The following is a 21,311-nucleotide window of genomic DNA, read 5'->3' as shown; positions in this document are numbered from 1 at the left end:
ACCATGTAATCGAGAATACATTAATTTTGGAAATGATAATGTCATATTGGGGCATCTTTTCCTCCTTAAGCAGCACAATTGGCTTTGATCAGAGCCCTACAAAATCCTTCAATTTACAGATTAAAAACAAATATAAGGGAAATTATCAGATACGTTTTTAACAGCATTTTTCATTGACTGTTTTTTTTTTTTAATAAGTAAATCTTTTAGAAGAAGTTGATTAAAAAGCCTCATTTTGTGGGAATGATATACATTTGCAATAAATAGTAAATAGTATCATAGCAGTTGACTGCCTTTACTTCCATGCAAAATAAATAAATACATTTGGTGGCATACATTGGAGGAGTACGATTCTTGTCAATGTCAGAGAAACAAGAAACCACATTACAGATGAGAGATTTTACTATCTGCTGGGAACAAAGAGACGTAACACATACCATGAGGCTCTTACTGAGTTTCTATATTGACACCCCAAGAATCGAAATTCTCTATGACTATCCCCAGGGAAGCTGACCTGACTTTTGGCATGTGGGAGGAAGGTTCCTTTGCTTGAAAAGCAAAGGGCCCGACCCTAGTGTTGCTAGATGGCAGAGTGGGGAAGAGGGTTGAATTTTAATGGTGTGACATCAAAAGCAATGTGCTCTCTGGGGTTGCGAGAACCTTCCCAGACTTGTGATTAGAGGAATGGTGGATTCACCATTGGGAAGGTACTGTCTGTGAGTCGGAACACTGAGTGTCAGTAGAGGAGAGAAAAGTTCAGACGCTTAGGGAGAGGTGAGGGCTGGCAGCTCCAGACTTTCCATTCTGATGACTTCCGCTCTCTGTCGGTGGCGAGTGGGTTGTGGTTCCAGTTCAGGATAAGGGAGGAGAGGGTGGGTTCCTGGTAGGAGATGCTGAATGATCAGTGGAAGCAGTGCTTCCCTCCCCAGGTGGAGAAGAGAAACCCGAGGGAAGGCAGCCGACAAGGATTGCCTCCCTTGTGAGGCTTCCATCGCCCTCCTCTCGGGGAGCGGGAGATGTCATCTTGGGTCATTCTGGTTTCATCTGATGGCGTGGAGGGTACGTCATGGTGTCCCACGAAAGGTGGCCAGTGTCTTTGTGTTAGTGGCTTATGTGGAGGAGGTCCTGAGGGTATTCAGTCCTCCTTGTAGGAAAGCCAGAGGCTGGGCATGCCTGCGGGACCTCGTTAGAGAAGGTGAGCCAGTGGCAGTCTGCATCTGTGGTGTATTTGGTTATCTTTACGCTTCAGCGTGTTTGGGAACAAGGCAGGTCTGCCTAAGGAGGAGTGCAGTGCCTTAACTCCCTCTTCTCCATATTTGGGAGTGACCCTTGACCCCAGAAATGCAGCCAGTCGGATACCTGCTTCATCGATGTGGCTTGTATCCTAATGCCTCTTTCTTTTTTAAAAAATTAATTTATTTTGCTGCATCTTTAGTTTCAGCATTCAGACTCTTCATTGTGGACTGCAAGATCTAGTTCCCTGACCAGGGATTGAACCTGGCCTCCCTGCACTGGGAGTGCGGAGTCTTAGCCACTGGACCACTAGGGAAGTCCCTTTAATGCCTTTTTCTTAAATGTCCAAGTCACACTGCAGAATAGGTAGGTTCATTTTTTTTTAAGTATCTTTTTTTTTTTTTTAATGCTAGCCAAACATCAAATCCCCCTTCTAGGAATTTTTTTTAAATTAATTAATTAATTAATTTTTTGGAGGCTAATTACTTTACAATACTGTAGTGGTTTTGCCATACATTGACATGCATCCGCCATGGGTGTACATGTGTTCCTCATCCTGAACCCCCCTCCCACCTCCCTCCCCATCCCATCCCTCTGGGTCATCCCAGTGCACTGGCCCTGAGCACCCTGTCTCATGCATTGAACCTGGACTGGCAATATGTTTCACATATGATAATATACATGTTTCAGTGCCATTCTCCCAAACCATCCCACCCAACTCCTCTCCCACAGAGTCCAAAAGGCTGTTCTATACATCTGTGTCTCTTTTGCTGTCTTACATACAGGGTTATCATTACCATCTTTCTAAATTCCATATATATGCATTAGTGTACTGTATTGGTGTTTTTCTGTCTGGCTTACTTCACTCTGTATAATAGGCTCCAGTTTAATCCACTTCATTAGAACTGATTCAAATGTATTCTTTTTAATGGCTGAGTAATACTCCATTGTGTATATGTACCACAGCTTTCTTATCCATTCATCTGCTGATGGACATCTAGGTTGCTTCCATGTCCTGGCTATTATAAACAGTGCTGCAATGAACATTGGGGTACACATGTCTCTTTCAGTTCTGGTTTCCTCAGTGTGTATGCCTAGCAGTGGGATTGCTGGGTCATATGGGAGAAGGCAATGGCAACCCACTCCAGTACTCTTGCTTGGAAAATCCCATGGATGGAGAAGCCTGGTAGGCTGCAGTCCATGGTGTCACTAAGAGTCAGACACGACTGAGTGACTTCACTTTCCACTTTCATGCATTGGAGAAGGAAATGGCAACCCACTCCAGTGTTGTTGCCTGGAGAATCCCACGAACGGAGAAAGCTGCAGTCCATGGGGTCACACAGAGTCGGACACGACTGAAACGACTTGGCAGCATGGCAGTTCTATTTCCAGTTTTTTAAGGAATCTCCATACTGTTCTCCAGCTGTGGATGTGACTGGTGATAGAAGCAAGGTCCGATGCTGTAAAGAGCAATATTGCATAGGAACCTGGAATGTTAGGTCCATGAATCAAGGCAAATTGGAAGTGGTCAAACAAGAGATGGCAAGAGTGAATGTCGACATTCTAGGAATCAGTGAACTGAAATGGACTGGAATGGGTGAATTTAACTCAGATGACCATTATATCTACTACTGCGGGCAGGAATCCCTCAGAAGAAATGGAGTAGCCATCATGGTCAACAAAAGAGTCTGAAATGCAGTACTTGGATGCAATCTCAAAAACGACGGAATGATCTCTGTTTGTTTCCAAGGCAAACCATTCAATATCACAGTAATCCAAGTCTATGCCCCAACCAGTAACTCTGAAGAAGCTGAAGTTGAACGGTTCTATGAAGACCTACAAGACCTTTTAGAACTAACACCCAAAAAGGATGTCCTTTTCATTATAGGGGACTGGAATGCAAAAGTAGGAAGTCAAGAAACACCTGGAGTAACAGGCAAATTTGGCCTTGGAATATGGAATGAAACAGGGCAAAGACTAATAGCGTTTTGCCAAGAAAATGCACTGGTCATAACAAACATCCTCTTCCAACAACACAAGAGAAGACTCTATACATGGACATCACCAGATGGTCAACACCGAAATCAGATTGATTATATTTTTTGCAGCCAAAGGTGGAGAAGCTCTATACAGTCAGCAAAAACAAGACCGGGAGCTGACTGTGGCTCAGATCATGAACTCCTTAGTGCCAAATTCAGACTGAAATTGAGGAAAGTAGGGAAAACCATTAGACCATTCAGGTATGACCTAAATCAAATCCCTTATGATTATACAGTGGAAGTGAGAAATAGATTTAAGGGCCTAGATCTGATAGATAGAGTGCCTGATGAACTATGGAATGAGGTTCGTGACATTGTATAGGAGACAGGGATCAAGACCATTCCCATGGAAAAGAAATGCAAAAAAGCAAAATGGCTGTCTGGGGAGGCCTTACAAATAGCTTGTGAAAGAAGAGAAGCGAAAAGCAAAGGAGAAAAGGAAAGATATAAACATCTGAATGCAGAATTCCAAAGAATAGCAAGAAGAGATAAGAAAGCCTTCCTCAGCGATCAATGCAAAGAAATAGAGGAAAACAACAGAATGGGAAAGACTAGAGAGCTCTTCAAGAAAATTAGAGATACCAAAGGAACATTTCATGCAAAGATGGGCTTGATAAAGGACAGATATGGTATGGACCTAACAGAAGCAGAAGATATTAAGAAGAAATGGCAAGAATACACAGAAGAACTGTACAAAAAAATATCTTCATGACCCAGATAATCACGATGGTGTGATCACTGACTAGAGCCAGACATCCTGGAATGTGAGGTCAAGTGGGCCTTAGAAAGCATCACTACCAACAAAGCTAGTGGAGGTGATGGAATTCCAGTTGAGCTATTCCAAATCCTGAAAGATGATGCTGTGAAAGTGCTGCACTCAATATGCCAGTAAATTTGGAAAACTCAGCAGTGGCCACAAGATTGGAAAAGGTCAGTTTGCATTCCAATCCCAAAGAAAGGCAAGGCCAAAGAATGCTCAAACTATCACACAATTGCACTTATCTCACACGCTAGTAAAGTAATGCTCAAAATTCTCCAAGCCAAAAAAAAAAAAAAAAAAATTCTCCAAGCCAGGCTTTAGCAATATGTGAACCGTGAAATTCCTGATGTTCAAGCTGGTTTTAGAAAAGGCAGAGGAACCAGAGATCAAATTGCCAACATCTGCTGGATCATGGAAAAAGCAAGAGAGTTCCAGAAAAACATCTATTTCTGCTTTATTGACTATGCCAAAGCCTTTGACTGTGTGGATCATAATAAACTGTGGAAAATTCTTCAAGAGATGGGAATACCAGACCACCTGATCTGCCTGTTTAGAAACCTATATGCAGGTCAGGAAGCAACAGTTAGAACTGGACATGGAACAACAGACTGGTTCCAAATAGGAAAAGGAGTACGTCAAGGCTGTATATTGTCACCCTGTTTATTTAACTTATATGCAGAGTACATCATGAGAAACGCTGGACTGGAAGAAACACAAGCTGGAATCAAGGTTTCTGGGAGATTATCAATAACCTCAGATATGCAGATGACACCACCCTTATGGCAGAAAATGAAGAGGAACTAAAAAGCCTCTTGATGAAAGTGAAAGTGGAGAGTGAAAAAGTTGGCTTAAAGCTCAACATTCAGAAAACGAAGATCATGGCATCTGGTCCCACCACTTCATGGGAAATAGCTGGGGAAACAGTGGAAACAGTGTCAGACTTTATTTTTCTGGGCTCCAAAATCACTGCAGATGGTGATTGCAGCCATGAAATTAAAAGACACTTACTCCTTGGAAGGAAAGTTATGACCAACCTAGATAGCATATTGAAAAGCAGAGACATTACTTTGCCAACAAAGGTCTGTCTAGTCAAGGCTATGGTTTTTCCTGTGGTCATGTATGGATGCGAGAGTTGGACTGTGAATAAGGCTGAGCGCCGAAGAATTGATGCTTTTGAACTGTGGTGTTGGAGAAGACTCTTGAAAGTCCCTTGGACTTCAAGGAGATCCAGCCAGTCCATTCTGAAGGAGATCAGCCCTTTGGGATTTCTTTGGAATGAATGATGCTAAAGCTGAAACTCTAGTACTTTGGCCATCTCATGGGAAGAGTTGACTCATTGGAATAGACTCTGATGCTGGGAGGGATTGGGAGCAGGAGGAGAAGGGGACGACATAGGATGAGATGGCTGGATGGCATCACTGACTCGATGGACGTGAGTCTGAGTCAACTCCAGGAGTTGGTGATGGACAGGGAGGCCTGGCGTGCTGCGATTCATGGGGTCGCAAGAGTCGGACATGACTGAGCGATTGATCTGATCTGATCTGATACTGTTCTCCATAGTTGCTCTACTAGTTTGCATTCCCACCAATGTTGTAAGAGGGTTCCCTTTTGTCCACATCCTCTCCAGCATTTTTTATGCTAGCGTAATGTCAAATCCCACTTCTAGTAATTTTTTAAAAAAATATTCGTATATTTGGCTGCGTCGGGTCTTCGTTGCAGCACACGGGATCTTCATTGCGTCGTGTGGAGTCTTTCATGGCAGTGTGTGGACCCTCTAGTTGTGGCACATGGGCTTCCTTGCTCTGTGACATGTGGGATCTTAGTTCAGCAACCAGGGATCAAATGCATTGCAAGGCGGATTCTTAACCATTGTACTGCCAGGGAAGTCCCTTGGAATGTAACTTCTGTATCTTCATTGCTATACTCTACCTGTTCCTGACCTTTTCATTGCATCACAAGTCCTGTTTGGACTCCCCCTTGGGCCGTGATGTCCTGTGTCCTTACCCCCTGGCCTCTGGGGAAAAGCTGACAAACGCATGCACACTTAGGCGCCAAGGGCTGATCAGGTGTAAAGTGTTTTCCCTTCTTGTGGTGTCTGCATTTCTTACAGGGGTGAAGACATCCTAAACCAGAGGAATGACTCTCTAGTTGTGGAGTTTCAGTCATCAGCCAGCAGATGCAGGAGGTATCATACTGGGTATGGGGGCTTCTCAGAAGCCCGGGGAATCATCCTGAATGACCACCTGCCTGCTCTGTGTTACATCAGTCCACTTCATGCATCCCACCAGTCTTGTGTGTTTGGTTAGCCTGAGTTGGCTGAAGACAGCAAGCATGTCTGTGGGAATCTCTGTGCATGGGGGGCACACAGTAGGCGCTTCACCCGTGGATGTGTGCATGTGACGCAGGCGTGTGTTTCTGAGTGCCAATGCTGGTCCGGAAATGAGCCAGTTCAGTGTAAAGCTGCAGTGCCTCTCTTGGCCCCAGCCCGCTTTGTGCCCATCCACAGCATGAGCGTGTGTCCCCAGCCTCCCGCAGAACTCCATGGTATGTTCACAAAAGTCAGGCCCAGGAGTCTGCACTCTGGGCAGAACAATCGTTCTCTCTCCTGGTTCTGTGAATGAGTGTCATTCCCATCTCGTGCCTCCCTTATGCCAGTCACTGTCACCAAAGCCACTCTGGGGAGTTCCCAGTAACTACAGGGTTGGAGTGGTGAGCCTCACGATGGGGAAGACTAGGGTCCCAGCCTCCCTTACGTGAAGGTCACTTCTTAGACTCCCAAACTGAATAACTTTGGGTAATGTACTAAGGATGAATTAAAATGCTAATAGGCTACATGTTCTGGGTATTTTAACCTTCCCTGATCTGAAATTTAAATGAAATGCCTTAGGTGCTCTCGAAGTCTTGCCAGAAGCACATTGAACATCACCCCTTTGACAGCAAATTTAAAATACATCCTGGTCTCACGGGCAGAGCTGGGAGGATAAGCAATATTTATTTTATGATCGTTTTATTTACGTCCTTTACAGCAACATGACATGCATATGCTCTTTTACTCGAGATAGCAATTAAGCTAAAAAAATACCCCAAACCTCACTTATTTTTTTAAGTTTCTTTGAACCCTTGAATCCTCTTATTATAACAACATTTGATAGCAGTACATTGGATTTTGGGCACCCGAAGCTATTACAAAGCCCTTTTTGGAGATTTCCTTCACGTTCAAACCTTGTGACAGTACCATGAGGGTACTGTTTTATCATGAGGGCTGCAGAGAGAGCGATGGCATGGCTTTTCTGTCATCACATCACTGGTTTATGGCAGGATCGTGGTCAGGAGGTGGCCGTCCTGGCTCCCAACTCCAGCCTGTGTCTCCTAGACTGAGAAGGAGATCTGAGCAAAATGATGACAAGGTGACTTAAACTAACTGCTGGAAAAGCACAGAGCGCTCGTTTGGAGGGCGTGGCAGTGCCTTACAATGGGTAGTTCTGTTGTCTACATGGGGGCCAGATTTCTCTGTCTACTGAGCTGAAAAAACAAGTCTGTTTCCTTCCATCACTTAACGAGTCACTTCCTTATTATTAGTTGAATTAGCCCCTTTATTTTCCCCTTACTAAGAGGAAGGAACACTATTTTTTTTTTCCTTAGTCTGTCTAGTTATCAGGTTTCTGGTCACTTCGTAATTACATCTTGAGGGAATAGATATTAATTTTCTTGCACAAAAAGCCCGAGTTCCTTGATGACACACCATGATTCAATTTCCGTCCTCTCTGTCGTTGCCTGCATCCCTTCCTCTTTGCACATTTTTCATGGTGAGGAAGAGTGATCGTGTCAAATATATCAGAAGGAAGGATGGATTCGGGAGGGGTTTGACGACTTGACTGATTAGCAGAGATCAGAAGAAGGCTCATAACCGTGAAAACCACTGCAGCATGGAGTTTTAACAGCTCTTTGGGGATCTAGTTAATGAAAGAATCACTACAGAAACACAGCCGTGCAAAAAAAAGGCAGGGGAGAAAGAAAAGAGCAGACACATTCCAATATAACATTCTGGGGCTATGTCATAAGAGGAAATACACTCATAATTTCTGTTTACACATTGCAGTAATTACCATCTGCTTTAAGATTATTTTCAGTCTTCTGACAAAGTTGTGTAGGTACTCCCTCTTTCACATATTAGGAGAGAGGTCTAGTACTGGTTGCAACTTGTCCTGAAGATTTTTTTCCCTCCTGAAGAATGGAATTCTAAAACACCCTCGCTGTACTGCTTGATTAGACTGGCCTTCATCTGGTCCTTGCTCACCTTCACCATCATCATTTCCCTGTGAACCAGGCCTCTGCACTCAGGTGAATGTTACACTGGGCATTACGTTTAATTTGTGTGTGTGTGTGGGGTTATCCTCTTTCCTTTCTCCCTTATGCAGTGTCTACGAACCGGATAGAAACGTGTTACGGAGGAAAGAACGAGAAAGAAGAAACCAGGAAGCTCAGCAGGACGATGGCACGTTTAATTCGAGTTACTCCCTCTTTAGTGAACCCTACAAGGTAAATGGTTTCCACGTGTTCTTCTTCACCCCCTCTTTCCTCTTGCTTAACCCCATGGGATGGCAGTTTTGACAACAGGAGCTGGCCAACCCAACTTGAGACAGCTCAACCCCTAAATATGGGGTCCCCCCCGACAAATTTTGGTGTCTCTTTCACGTATCTTTGCTGGCTGGTCCCTCAGTGAAATACAACTTTTATTGAAGATGGACGTCTGCGTGCTATGGTTTTTATCCATAATTGACTTCATCTCTGCACTGATTTGCAAAGTCAGGGCTGTTTGTTATGTTTTCTAAACTGTTAGGAAACAAACACTAAAAAGAGGTTGGGTCCCGTCTTTGTCGCACGTAGCTTATCCTAGGAGCAGGGTACTTGATATGGTTCATAAGAAAAGAACTGTTGAATTGTTTCTTATTTCTGCTGAAGGCCAGAAGTATAACCTCGCTTCCAAAATGAAATTCTCTTCCCAGATTTCACTCATTTCTCAGGCTGCTTGGAAGTGAGCATAGTTCAGGCCGGGGACTTAGAGGAGATTGAGTGCCATGGTGCCCCCTTAGCCTGCTGCCCCGGGACCACTGGCTGGGTGACAGACACGGTGCTGTACTCTCTGGCTTCTTCTGTCTGTCCCTCTGGGTTTCTGATGAGAATAATTCTTTATTTAGACATTGGAAGCAAAACAATTTGAGCCCAATCTGGACTTTCAAGGAAAACTTACAGTGGAATGAAATAAAGAAAGGAAAAGGAAATCCACTTTTAAGGAAAACCTTAGTCCAGACCATTTGGTGACATGGCGATAGTAAATTTCCTAGTTTCCTTGGCTGCGGCACAAGACCAAGGAGAGACGCTTCATTTGTGCATTTTTTGTGCATGCTGAGGCTGGTAGCAGTGGTCCAGCTCTGGTGAGATGCTGAGAGTAGACAGATGTCTTCAGAAACACTGAGTCTGATCAAATCTTCCTGTTCCCATTCTGAATGTGGCGGGTCTGTCTCTTTCAGTGATAAGGGTGCCTCTCCTTCCATCATCCCCCTGTGTTTCTGTGAGCTCTAACTGAAGTGTGGGTGTTGTGTTCTCTCTCTAGACTAACAAGGGGGATGAGCTCTCCAACCGGCTCCAGAACACTTTAGGCAATTACGATGAAATGAAAGACTTTCTCACGGATCGATCAAACCAGAGTCATCTTGTGGGTGTTCCCAAACCTGGGGTTCCTCAGGCTCCCGTGACCAAGATTGATGAACATTTTGTGGCAGATTCAAGAGCCCAGACTCAGCCAGCATCCGTCTGCAGCACCACATCCTCCACCCCAGCAGCCGTCCCTGGGCAGCAGAGTAAGCGGGGTGCCATGGGCTGGCAGAAGGCTGGGCACCCGCCGTCCGATGGCCAACAGAGAGCAAGTAAGCACGGACACAGAACGCTTGATCTGAACAGATCTGCTCACCCAGAAAATCGTAGTAAAAATCCCAGCCCCAGTGTGTCAAGCCCCTCCTCCTCATCTTCCTCTTCTTCTTCTTCCAACTCAGCACAACAGGGCACTCTCAGGACCTTGCTTGGCGATGGCGTTGGCAGACAGCAGCCGCGGACCAAACAGGTGTGCAATGTCGAGGTGGGTCTTCAGACCCAGGACAGGCCCCCTGCTATGGGAGCCAAGCACAGTGGCAATGGCCACTGCGTGCAGAACTTTCCTCCCTCCCTGGCTTCGAAACCCAGCCTTGTCCAGCAGAAGCCTACTGCCTATGTGCGGCCCATGGATGGCCAAGATCAGGCGCCCGATGAGTCTCCGAAGCTAAAGTCGTCTGCAGAGACTGGCGTGCACTGCTTGTACAGGGGTGTCCCGGCCACCAAGTCAGAGTCAGCCAGAGCCAAGGCCAAGCTCTCCAAGTTCAGCATCCCCAAACAAGGAGAGGTGAGTCTTTTCTCCATACCATGTACACGCATCTTGAGTTGTTCCGAGTGCTGACCTGACAGTTCTGAATTTCACTCCTTGTTTGTTTATTTTGATGTGTGACTAATGTCACGTGGTGGGATTTGTAGCCATCAGTACAGAAGGGTATATGCAGCCATAATGACTCTTAAAATCTCAAATTGATTATAATAAGAATATTTTTAAGTACCAGCATATGCAGCTGTGGTGTGTCAGCTCGTTCAGGAAGGAATGCCTTGGAGTAATATAGTTCAAGGGGTGTGTGTGTGTGTGTGTGTGTGTGTAACAAGGCAGTGTTGTCAGAGATTTTGTATGTGGGAAAAAAGTATGTCAAAGCTTTTAGTATGTAAAGAGGTTAATTTGTATGTAAAAGAGTTCAGAAAGAAATTCAACATTTTTGACAGTTTTGAAATGTTCCAGGAAAAACTTCACAAGGTAGACCTCATCATGTCTTCTAAAGTAATTGTTAAGTGATTCAGTATTGAACATGGTGATTATTCAAAAGTTTCAGGTGTCCTATCTATATTATAATATCTGAGATCTGGATTCATTGATGTTAAGTGAGAATTCTCCTTGTCCTATGAAAATGATGTTAGGTTATATGAAGAGAGTGAAATCTTTTAGTTCAGGATCTTCTGGTTTGCATGTTGAGTTTACTCTAGAGTGCTTTTTCATTGCATTACAAAATATATAGGATGAATATATGGAATATTAGACTTTAAAACAAGTAAATCCCAATCACAGAGTTAGCAAAGAGGCTGCGGCTAGTCACCTGAACAGTAAATCTGGGTGGAAGATGAGGTTCTGTTTGAGAAAATCACATCTCGTATTCTATTCCAAATAGATGACAGTTGCCAAGATCACATGAAGAAATATGACTGTACATTTTTGTTTGTTTGTTTTGCTGTGATATGGTATACTTACTAAAATACAGTGTAAGCTCAAGAACAATATACTTAGGAACTCTTCATGGAGTTGTTTTTTTTTTTTTTTTTGACGTATTCTTTTCGAAAGATGGAACAACAGTGACAGCCAAAATATTCTTTGTATCTTAACTTGATCTAGTAACCAAATGAAACAGATGATTTGATATTTTTCACCGTGGGTCCGACAAGACTCAGCCACTGTCAGCTCTTCTATGCATTTCTGATTTCTCATCTCAGAAAGCACCAGGTACCTACTGAGAGATCAATGTATTCCCCTTAAAGAAGACACATTTATTACTCTGAGATGTTTACACAGGTTCTCATGAGGAAATTAAGTGACATGCATACCAATGACTTCTTTTGATTATTTGTTTATGATGGATCCCAAAAAGTGTTTATTAGGAATTAATGGAAGCAAAATGTAACTTCTGTAAGCATTCACATTTCTAAACGTTTGTAGGAAACATACCTAGATACCTGCTGACAAAATTAAATTCATCCAGCTCTTTGATTTTTCTTATCCTCATCAAATAAATGGTCTGTACCAGCCAAGGACGCCTGACTTATTTTTGAACAGAGGTGACCATAATCACCAGGAATCCCTTCATAATTTTAATTCCCAGTGATTCCTTGTTACAATGATTTTTTTTATGCACCAAAGAAACTTAAAATTTATTGGGTAACAATTTATTTACTTTGGAACCTAATGAGCTTGGTAAAGCTCTGGTGGAAAGTCTGTTTCTGACAACCAGGGCAGCCTTATGTGGACAACTCTCCAGTTTTCACTGGGCTTTGGGTATGTCCTTGCTCACGTGGACGCTTCCATGATGCCCGTCTCAGACTCCAGATTGAGAATGACACCCTGTGCAAGTGTTGATAATCACAGAAAGAGGGACATGCTTGAGACAGAGATGCAGACGGAGAGAAATGAGAACTTGTATAAGAGAAGTATTTCATTCCCCCCACATGGAATGACATTGAACTTTCTCCAAGGTATATTTCAAAGAGGTCAATCATGCATTGAGGAAAAGAGGTAATGTTGTTTGTAGAACAAAGTTAAATTTGATGGGGTTTTTTGTTTGTTTGGTGGGGGAGAGTACATGCAGTCTTTATTTTAGCAAAAAGCTTTGCATATTAGGGCCATTATGGTCATTTTGCATATTAGGGGCACTGTGGTAATTTGGATCATGTAACGCTTATGTGTTCAGTCAGTCTGCTATTGTAATAACACAACTCTTTCCCATGGGCAGCAGGGTGGTACCTAAAAGTGAATGTTCCACTTCCTGTCCTTCAAGCTCAAAGGGTTTGTTGGTTGGTTTGTTTCTTTACAGTACCCCCAAGAGTTTAAAAAATACCCTTTGTAGACATATCATTCAATATTTATAAGACATTTCTAGAAAGGCACAGTCATAATAGAAACTGAAGAATTATATCAACTAGTTGGATTTGAAGGTATATTTGCTGTTATTTTTTGGAAGGAATAAAACAGGGTGGTAAGCCATTTAATAAATGTTAATGCCTCTGTATTTTTTTATACAGATACCAGCTCTGTGGAAATGTCCTTTCAGTAGTACTGATGTTCTTTTCACTGAGATAGAGCATATGTTTCTTAGGAAAATTGACACAGGAGATGACCAGAAGGGACCTTGTGTTATTTGACTACACTTTTTCAAGATGTTAGCTGTAGAGCAAGACTTAAGACGCTGTGAAGAATTTGGAGACTCAAAAGAAGCATTGGGCAAAAATGACATGAAAACCAGGGAAGTGAAAATACAACTATACGTATGGTACTGGGAAGGGCTGATCCTCATAAGAAAAGCAAATCAATAGCTAGGTGGAATGTGGTGTGAAAGATTAAAAAAAAAATTTAAAACATGATCTCTGCCTCCAAGAAATTAAGGAGACTCTAGCACTTCACTTTTAATTTGCCATTTCTCTCACTTATAATCCAAACTAAATTTAAAATCGGGCTTCTAGCCCTAGGAAAATTCCCTTACCTTCATAATCCTTAGAGTGGAAAAAATTCTTTGTTGTTTTTAAAAATGGAGAACTTGAGAATCTCTCTTGTCTGATTTTACACTTGGTAAATTCTTCCTTCTTTCCGACATGTGCACCCTATCTGCTGCCGTGGTGAATTATTTGTTACCATTCTTTCATCTTCAATAATAGGTAATTAGTGTAGAGAAATTTCAGTGCAGTTTGATGTGGAAGTGAGAGACCTCAAGGGACTTCCTTCACCGATACACCTGCCTCTTGGCTGGCTGTTCCCAGCTCAGTTTTGTGTTTAATGAAAAACATATTTTTGTTGTTATAGCCAAGACTTTCACTCCTGATGCTACCCCTCATTAAGTGAGCCCTCCCGGGGGTGCCACTTGGAAGGGTGACTCCTGTGCGGTAGGAGCCAGGAGCTTTGAGGAATGGCTGAAGCAGGCATATTGGAGTGCTCTAAGGCAGGGCGCACTGACTCTTCTGGTGGAAGTGAATTATTTTTTGTCTCATGCACACACATACACAATTAGTATTTTGCCCTTAACATGTAAAATGTAATTTACTGTTAACCTAGAGGGGGCAAATATAGGTTGTGAGACCTAATATTTATACTGTCTTGGGGTCCTGTTTAGGAAAAAAAGCATAGGAAAATATTTTACACTTGAAATATTTACAAAAACACATTGTTGGGGCTCCTCTTGGGACGTTGGGAGGAACCTTGGCTCCAGAGCCCCTGAAGCTTATGCTTGATTAGTTTCACAGTGCCTGTCTTCGGCTCATGGGCTAATAAGACACTGCTATTTGAAATAAGAGGTGAAATTATCTAAAAAGATAATTTCAGATTGGAAAAGTGTGCTTCATATTAGTCTTCATATTAGTGTGCTTCATATTATATGCTTCATATGTGCTTCATATTAGTTGGTAGAATTAAAAAATACGTATTTTTATCCTAGGTGCTGTAGGCAAAAAAAAATTGGGCAGTGCTATAAAAAAGACTAATATGTAGTGCAGTGGAGACAAAATATGAGCCTTGGTCTATGAAATCAGTTTGTTTGGCACGCTACAGCTTCAGCGGTGGCATTCTAAAATATTCATGTTTTAGTTTCTGTTTGCTATTAATTTAAAAAATGGCAGTAACTAACCCAGTCTTGCAGAGGGCTTGAGTGGCTGGGAAAAGAACGCGTTTGCAAAGTCAGGAAACCCATGACTACTGCCCCTCCCCAGGGAAAGAGACACCTATATTTGAATATCATTTAGTAGGCTGTATGTTTGGAGTTTTCTTAGTGGTTGATAATTCATCTACAAGAACACATTGACCGTTTTTGGTTGATCAGATTTCTGTTTTTAAAAGAAGTCATTAAATCTCTTAAGATGTATTGATTAATCATAGCATTTTCATGACGGGCATTTTAAAATCACCATTTATACCACAAATAAGAGCAGAAAGATAAAGCACCTTGATTTCATGAAACAGCTTCCTAGAAAAGCAATTAACTGATTTTTTTCTTTAAAGTTCACAGAAGATGAATGAGGTAGGCTTCCTACATCCTGTTCATCTCGGTTACCTTTGTATGAAAATGGATTTCTTCCAAATGAAAGTCGGCACCAGCCTGTCGGAGGAAGAAGGCGTCTGCAAAGCAGTGTGTACATTACATATTCATACCAGGCTAAATTTCTTAATTACATCTGAGCTGCTTAATGTTCTCAAATCAAAGGATGCTCTCTGATTGCTCCCTGATGGAAAGAGGGTGTGTGGCCAGCCTGTGGTCCCACTGTTTTGGCCTCATCCTGCCTGTCACGACAGCCTCCATCCGCCCACAGTGTGGCCTAGCAACAGCATCAGTGGTTATACTCTGTGCTTCTTGCATCCTCTTTTCTCTCGGGAAGTCTCAGAGAACTGGTACCGCTTAGACTCAGAAGTGGAGACTCACAAATTTGATCTCAGATACGGTGGGACACAAGCGCTTGTTTTCCGTCTTACAGGTGGGTCGTCCTGAAGGTCACAGCAGAGGCTGGCAAGTGGAAATGCTTCTGTAGTTTTCGGTACTCTTATGTTCAGCCAGCCTGTTTTGGTACTCTTACATTTACCCTAAAAGGTAAAGCACTCAGTCACTTTAAAATGACTTCAGTTGCTCTAATCTTATATTGAAAATGGTGGAGAAAGCATATTAAAATGTGACCTGCTGGGGGAAGGTACAGGTATCTTTTCCCATCCCCCTTCCCCTCTGGCTTCTCTAGATTCATATTATAGAGTTTTCCAGCCATGCGGTGGGAAGCTACTCCCAGTGATGGAGGCGTTGCAGGCAGGACATGGGTAGAGGCGGGTGGCAAGCCACTTTATTTTCCCCATATATTTTATCAGTTCTCATAAAGCTTCCTGTCCCAGATGTCATCTGGACAGATGACGGGTCTGTTTTCCCTTAAATGGCAACCTTGGGGGTGTTACTCCACACCTGGGACTGAGAGCCTGAAGACTGGGAGTTGGGAGTCACTTGCAAAGATGCTGTGTGGTCGAGCATCTCCTCCATCCTGCACAGTCCAGGGAGGAAAGCCTCTTCTTATGTATTGCATCCTCTCTTGGGCAGAAATCACGTGCAGGCCTTTGGACACTGGGCTGGCACGGGGCTCAGTGAAATGACCAGGTCTCTGGACACCCACAAGGACCAGGTTTCCATCCTGGTTCTAACACTTGTTAGCCATGTGACCAGGAGCCAGGGCTTTAACTTCCCCTCCATTTCCATTCTTGTGGAGTGGAGAGATTGATCGTATCTGCTCGACAGAGTTACCAGAGGGTAGATGAGATAAAGTCTGTAACGTGCTTAGCATGGTGATATCATGGTAGGCGTTCAAAAATTACTGGCTACATTTTTCTCGTTTAAAATGCCCCTGAAACAACAAAAGCTAGCAAAATATAAAAATGAGGGTGTTATTGAAAGTGGTTCTGCTTGTATGTGAGTTGGAGGTGTAGTGGCTCCATGACAAGAGGTGGGAGGAGAAAGAAATATGAAATCCTGCAATTTCTTTTGTGTTTATTTGTTAAAAGTCTCTGCAGTCGTGAAGACTGAGATTATCCTGGATTAATACGGCAAAGCCTGAGTGACGCAAGTCTCCCTTATTTAACGCTTAGCCCCGTCCTGAGAGTTTATTGCTGAATCTGGCATGGAATTTCTCAGTCTATGTTTTCGGTTTTTCTGAGCTATTATTATCTGCCGTGGACCAAATCATTCTTGAGTTTTACTTCCAGTTCCATGAAATACAAAATCAACAAGACTGGGGCTGAGAAGAGACATTAAAATGTTCAGGGAGCACATATTTAGAATGACTCATTGAAACAGATCTCTTTGCAGGCATAGAGTATTAAACAGCGTGTTTAATTGAGCTGAGCGGTAGCATCACTCACCCACGTGAGGAAGCTGCATTAGTGATATCCTGCTGTTTACACACTCCATCCGGGGCTGCGCAGGGGACCAGTGGCCTGCCGGCCACCCCGGAACATGGCAGTTTTCTGTTCTGACCCAGTTCGGGCTTCAGGACCAGCAGACACTTTCACAAATTGGTTGGCTTAGATCAGCAGAAATGTATTGTCTCACAGTTCTGGAGGCTGGAAGCCTGAAATCAAGGCGTCAGCAGAGTTGGTTTCCTTGGAGGCTTGTGAAGCGGGTGTTGCTCCAGGCTTCTTCTCCTTGACTTGTAGATGGCAATCTCTTCCTTGTGTTCTCAGGGTGTCTTTCCTCGCCTTACCTGCATCTGTCCCATTTTCCTCCCATGGTAAGGCCATCAGTCACTTTGGCTTAGAGCCCGCCCAGATGGCCTCACTTGAACTCAGTTACCTTTGCCAAGACCCTATTTCCATCTAAAATTTAAAACTGTGAGGATCACAGTTGAATGCAACAGTGCCCATTGATAGCATTTTTATGACTGCTTGATAATGTAAGTGCTTAGTGATGTAAGTGCTTAGAACAGGGGTGGGCACCTGGTAAACACTCAAAATATCCACAGTAACAAAACCAGCTACAGTTATTATTATACGTGGTCATAGTAGCTCTGGCTGCTTCACATGTCTTTTCTGATGTGCTCACCCCTAGATGGTTTGAGAGCTCAGAATCTGGAAATTGAGATGAGGTGGATGAAGCTCAGTAGATTTGGAGTGCCTTGTGAGGGGAAGGATTTCTGTTTTGTTTTGACTGCTTTGTTTATGGAAGCACCCCTGACAGTGCCTGGCTCAGTTAGATATTTGTTGAATCAGTTGATTAATGTAAGGACGTGGGTGAAGGAAGTCACTCCCTTCCAACCACTGACCTCCTCTCTTTGGGGCCCTGGTCATTTTTTCTGAGCCTTTTATGGGAAGAAAGGAGGCTGATGCTTCCAACAAGTAATTTATAGCCGCTGTGCCGAAGGGCAATGGGAACCATATTTACTGATGTATGTAAACACAGCCCAAGTGAAATAAACCACGGAGCTATATGCAGGCCTTGGAAACAAAAGCCCAAGCAGGCCGGGCCTCTGCCAGGGGTGCTGTGTATGTGCTTGGCCTCTTTCTCCCTGTTCTCCTTTGTCTGATTTCCATGAGCAGAAGTCCTGGCTTGGGGGCAGGGCACGGGGTGGGCTGTGTTTGTGATTCTTCGGGTCTCCAGCCACGTGATGTGAGACGTGGGAACAAGCAGGGCACTGAGGGTGCTGGGGGCGCAGGGCAGCACCCACACCGTCACACTTTCTGCCATGAGAATCAAGTGTTCATGTGTGACCAGGAGGATAAACAGTAAAAAATAGAAAGGTGTACACATTCAGCAATGTATCAGCCCCTCCCTTCTCCCTTTAATTCTCAGAAGTCTTGAAAATCTCACAGAGAGCCTTGGTGATGGAACGTCTTCTCCAAACCTCCGTGGTGTATCCGGCTCCTCCCTTGACAGCTCTGTACAGGTTCCTCCCGTCTGTGTTCCAGCTCCACAGCCTAGAGGCAGCTCACAGCCTCCAGGGAGGCCGCCCCATCTTTGGATACTCTCGCCCTTCCTATGTGGACCTGCAAATCAACCTGTCACTTGGGCTTCTTGGCTTTAGATTTGCTTCCTGGAACTTTGGTGGTGATCTATTTCAGTTCTGTTTTTTTTGTTTGTTTTCTTTTCCTTTTTTTTTTTTTAAACTATTAACTCCTGTAGGTTAAATCCTCACCATGTCCCTCTGGACAGTACTCCTTGCAGCATCATGCCACCTTTTCCTAATAGATATCAAGTCCATTTAAGTGTGAATTTTCAGAGTGGCTTTCTTTGCTTCATCATGGCCTGTTTTAATCACTCCTTTTTAACCTTTTGTAAGTGGTGGTACGTATTAGGGAAAAAGAAAAAAGCAGAGCAGAGGAAGGGGCGGGGGTGCATGTGATGTCGGGTCGGGACTGGGTTGCAGCGTTAGAAAGAGCGGTTAGGACAGTCCTCAGTGAGTGAGGGAGATTTGAGCAAGAAGAAAGTGAGGGAGTCTGCCAGGAAGACGGCTTGAGAGGGTGTCAGGTAGGGTAGGATAGAGACCCTCACCCTGGAATAGCAGCAAGGCCTATGCTGCCCCCGAGTGCAAGGGGAGGAAGAAGACCGGAGGGCAAGCCCACCAGCTGAGCCCTCTCAGCCACAGTAAGGACAGTGAGTGAGAATGGGGAGCCATTGGTGGAGTTTGAGCACAGATGTCGTGATCTCACTTAGGTGTTACAGGATCTGACTTAGGTCGTCTGAAGATCAGTCTTGCCATCGTGTCAAGAGCAGACTGTACCCAGGCAGGAATAGAAACTCTGCTGGCAGACTGCTGCCCTGATCCAGGGGAGCAATGATAGCAGTGAGTTCCAGGTGGTGGCAAACACAATGAAGTTGGACTCGATCCACACGGAAGGAGAGTCAGGAAGGTTTTCTAATGGCTCGGATGACAGATGGAGAGGAACAGAGGTCAGATTTTGACCTGAGCAGCCGAAAGGAAGTTGCTGTCAAGTGAGATGGGGAAAGCTATATGGGAAGCAGGGTTTGAGGGGGATAGCAGAAGTGCAATGGCAACCCACTCCAGTACTCTTGCCTGGAAGATCCCATGGATGGAGGAGCCTGGTAGGCTCCAGTCCATGGGGTCGCTAAGAGTTGGACACGACTGAGCGACTTCACTTTCACTTTTCACTTTCATGCATTGGAGAAGGAAATGGCAACCCACTCCAGTGTTCTTGCCTGGAGAATCCCAGGGATGCGGGAGCCTGGTGTGCTGCTGTCTATGGGGTCGCGCAGAGTCGGATACGACTGAAGCGACTTGGCAGCAGGATGGGTTTTTTGAGTGTGAGATGTCTATTAGACATCTACGTGGAGGTAATAAGTAGGCACCCAGATTGGAGTGACAATTCTGGAGTTTAGTAGAGAAGAAAATCTGCATCTGGGCCACAGATAGAGATTTGGGAGTTTTCCACAAACATGTGGTATCGAATGCCTTGAGGCTGGACGGTCTCCCAGAGGTTGAGCGTGGCTGAAGAGCAGAGCTGAGTGCTGGTGCAGTCTGGGGGCAAGGGGTTGATGGGTAAAAGGAAGCTGTAAAGGAGACAGAAAAGAGTGAGTAGGTTGGAAGACAACAACGTGCTGTCCAAAAGCCACAAGGCGAGAGGGTGTCGAGATGGGGAGAGAATGATCACCAGGGTCGATTCTGCTGGTACTGGATTTAGTAACATGGAAGAAAGGTTTTGGGGCCAAAGCCTGTTTGGTTTGAAGAGAGAATCAAGCAGAGGAATGAGAGACATTGCATATAGATAACTCTTTCCAGAAGTTTTAGTGTAAAGATCAGCAAAGATTTTACAAATAGCGTGTCTCCACCGTAAAAACTTGGATGACATTAAGAAAACAAAGGAGAAAAAAAAAATCCCTTGTAATCCCACAATCTGGAAAAAAAATCACAACTTACATTTGGTATGGATCCTTCTGGGCTTTTCCTGTACTTCCTCCTGTCTGGAATTGGGATGCAGCTGTTAGATTTGGTCATCATCCCATTCATTTTTCTAACGTACCTCAACAGGGTGCTATGTCATTGAACAGTCTTTGACAGCATCTGATGCTTGTTCTTTTGCATCTCATTTGGTTGGGAGACTTCTTCAGTGGCTTTATCCTGTGGAGGTACCACAATTTATTTATATCATCCTTTTCCTGGGCACTGAAGCTGTTTTTGGGGTTTTTTAAATTATTGTAAATTATTCTGCAATGAGCAGCCTAATAAATAAATTTTGTGTTGATATAATATTTCCCAAGAAAAAATTCTTAGACAACTAGTTTACAATTCCAAAATGAACAAGAGCATCTCATATATAATCTTTTGTGAATCTTCTGTTCATGTCCTTTACTCATTTTTCTGTTGAAGTATTTGTATGTTTTCTTACTGAGAAAATGAAAGTGAAAGTCACTCAGTCATGTCCAAGTCTTTGCCACCCCATGGACTATACATTTCTTGGAATTCTCCAGGCCAGAATACTGGAGTGGGAAGCCTTTCCCTTCTCCAGGGGTTCTTCCCAACTCTGGGTTCTTTAAAGTTGACCTTTCCTAAATATATTGTAAGCAGTTTTTAGTCTTTCGATTAACTTCGTTTAGTAGAGAAATTAAATTTTGTATCCTTCCTGTGATGTCTTTCTTTGTAATTATGGTTTACAAGGCTATTTCCATAGGTATATTGAAGAGTTAAATCTAACGTATGAAACCCATGGAAGAACTAGATGAAAAGTTATATATCAGAAACTTATTTTGCTGTAAGGTGAAGCTTTGCATACTTATTTTTTCAAATAGTCAAAGTCCAGTATAACTGATTAATTAGTATATCTTTTCACTCTAATTTCAGTAAGAAAAAAGATAAATAGAAGTGTGATACAGCTGTAGGTAGGGATCCTATGATACACTTTCTTGTAAAACTGGGAGGAC

The 21,311-nt window shown here is 43.6% G+C and overlaps 1 protein-coding gene across 1 annotated transcript in view; it reads left to right on the top strand.

Annotated features, from left to right (window-relative positions):
- AFF3 (AF4/FMR2 family member 3) overlaps positions 1-21,311 on the top strand; it is a 582,836-nt gene that overhangs the window by 93,814 nt on the left and 467,711 nt on the right. The window contains exons 2-5 of the mRNA XM_027554698.1: positions 6,143-6,217; positions 8,451-8,571; positions 9,647-9,959; positions 10,086-10,468. Of these exons, the coding sequence (XP_027410499.1) occupies positions 6,143-6,217; positions 8,451-8,571; positions 9,647-9,959; positions 10,086-10,468 (892 nt within the window). The remainder of the gene's footprint in view (positions 1-6,142; positions 6,218-8,450; positions 8,572-9,646; positions 9,960-10,085; positions 10,469-21,311) is intronic.

The sequence above is a fragment of the Bos indicus x Bos taurus genome, chromosome 11, assembly GCF_003369695.1.
Source record: "Bos indicus x Bos taurus breed Angus x Brahman F1 hybrid chromosome 11, Bos_hybrid_MaternalHap_v2.0, whole genome shotgun sequence".
In the NCBI taxonomy this organism is placed as follows: Eukaryota; Metazoa; Chordata; class Mammalia; order Artiodactyla; family Bovidae; genus Bos; species Bos indicus x Bos taurus.
This window is presented reverse-complemented; position numbering and strand designations above follow the sequence as displayed.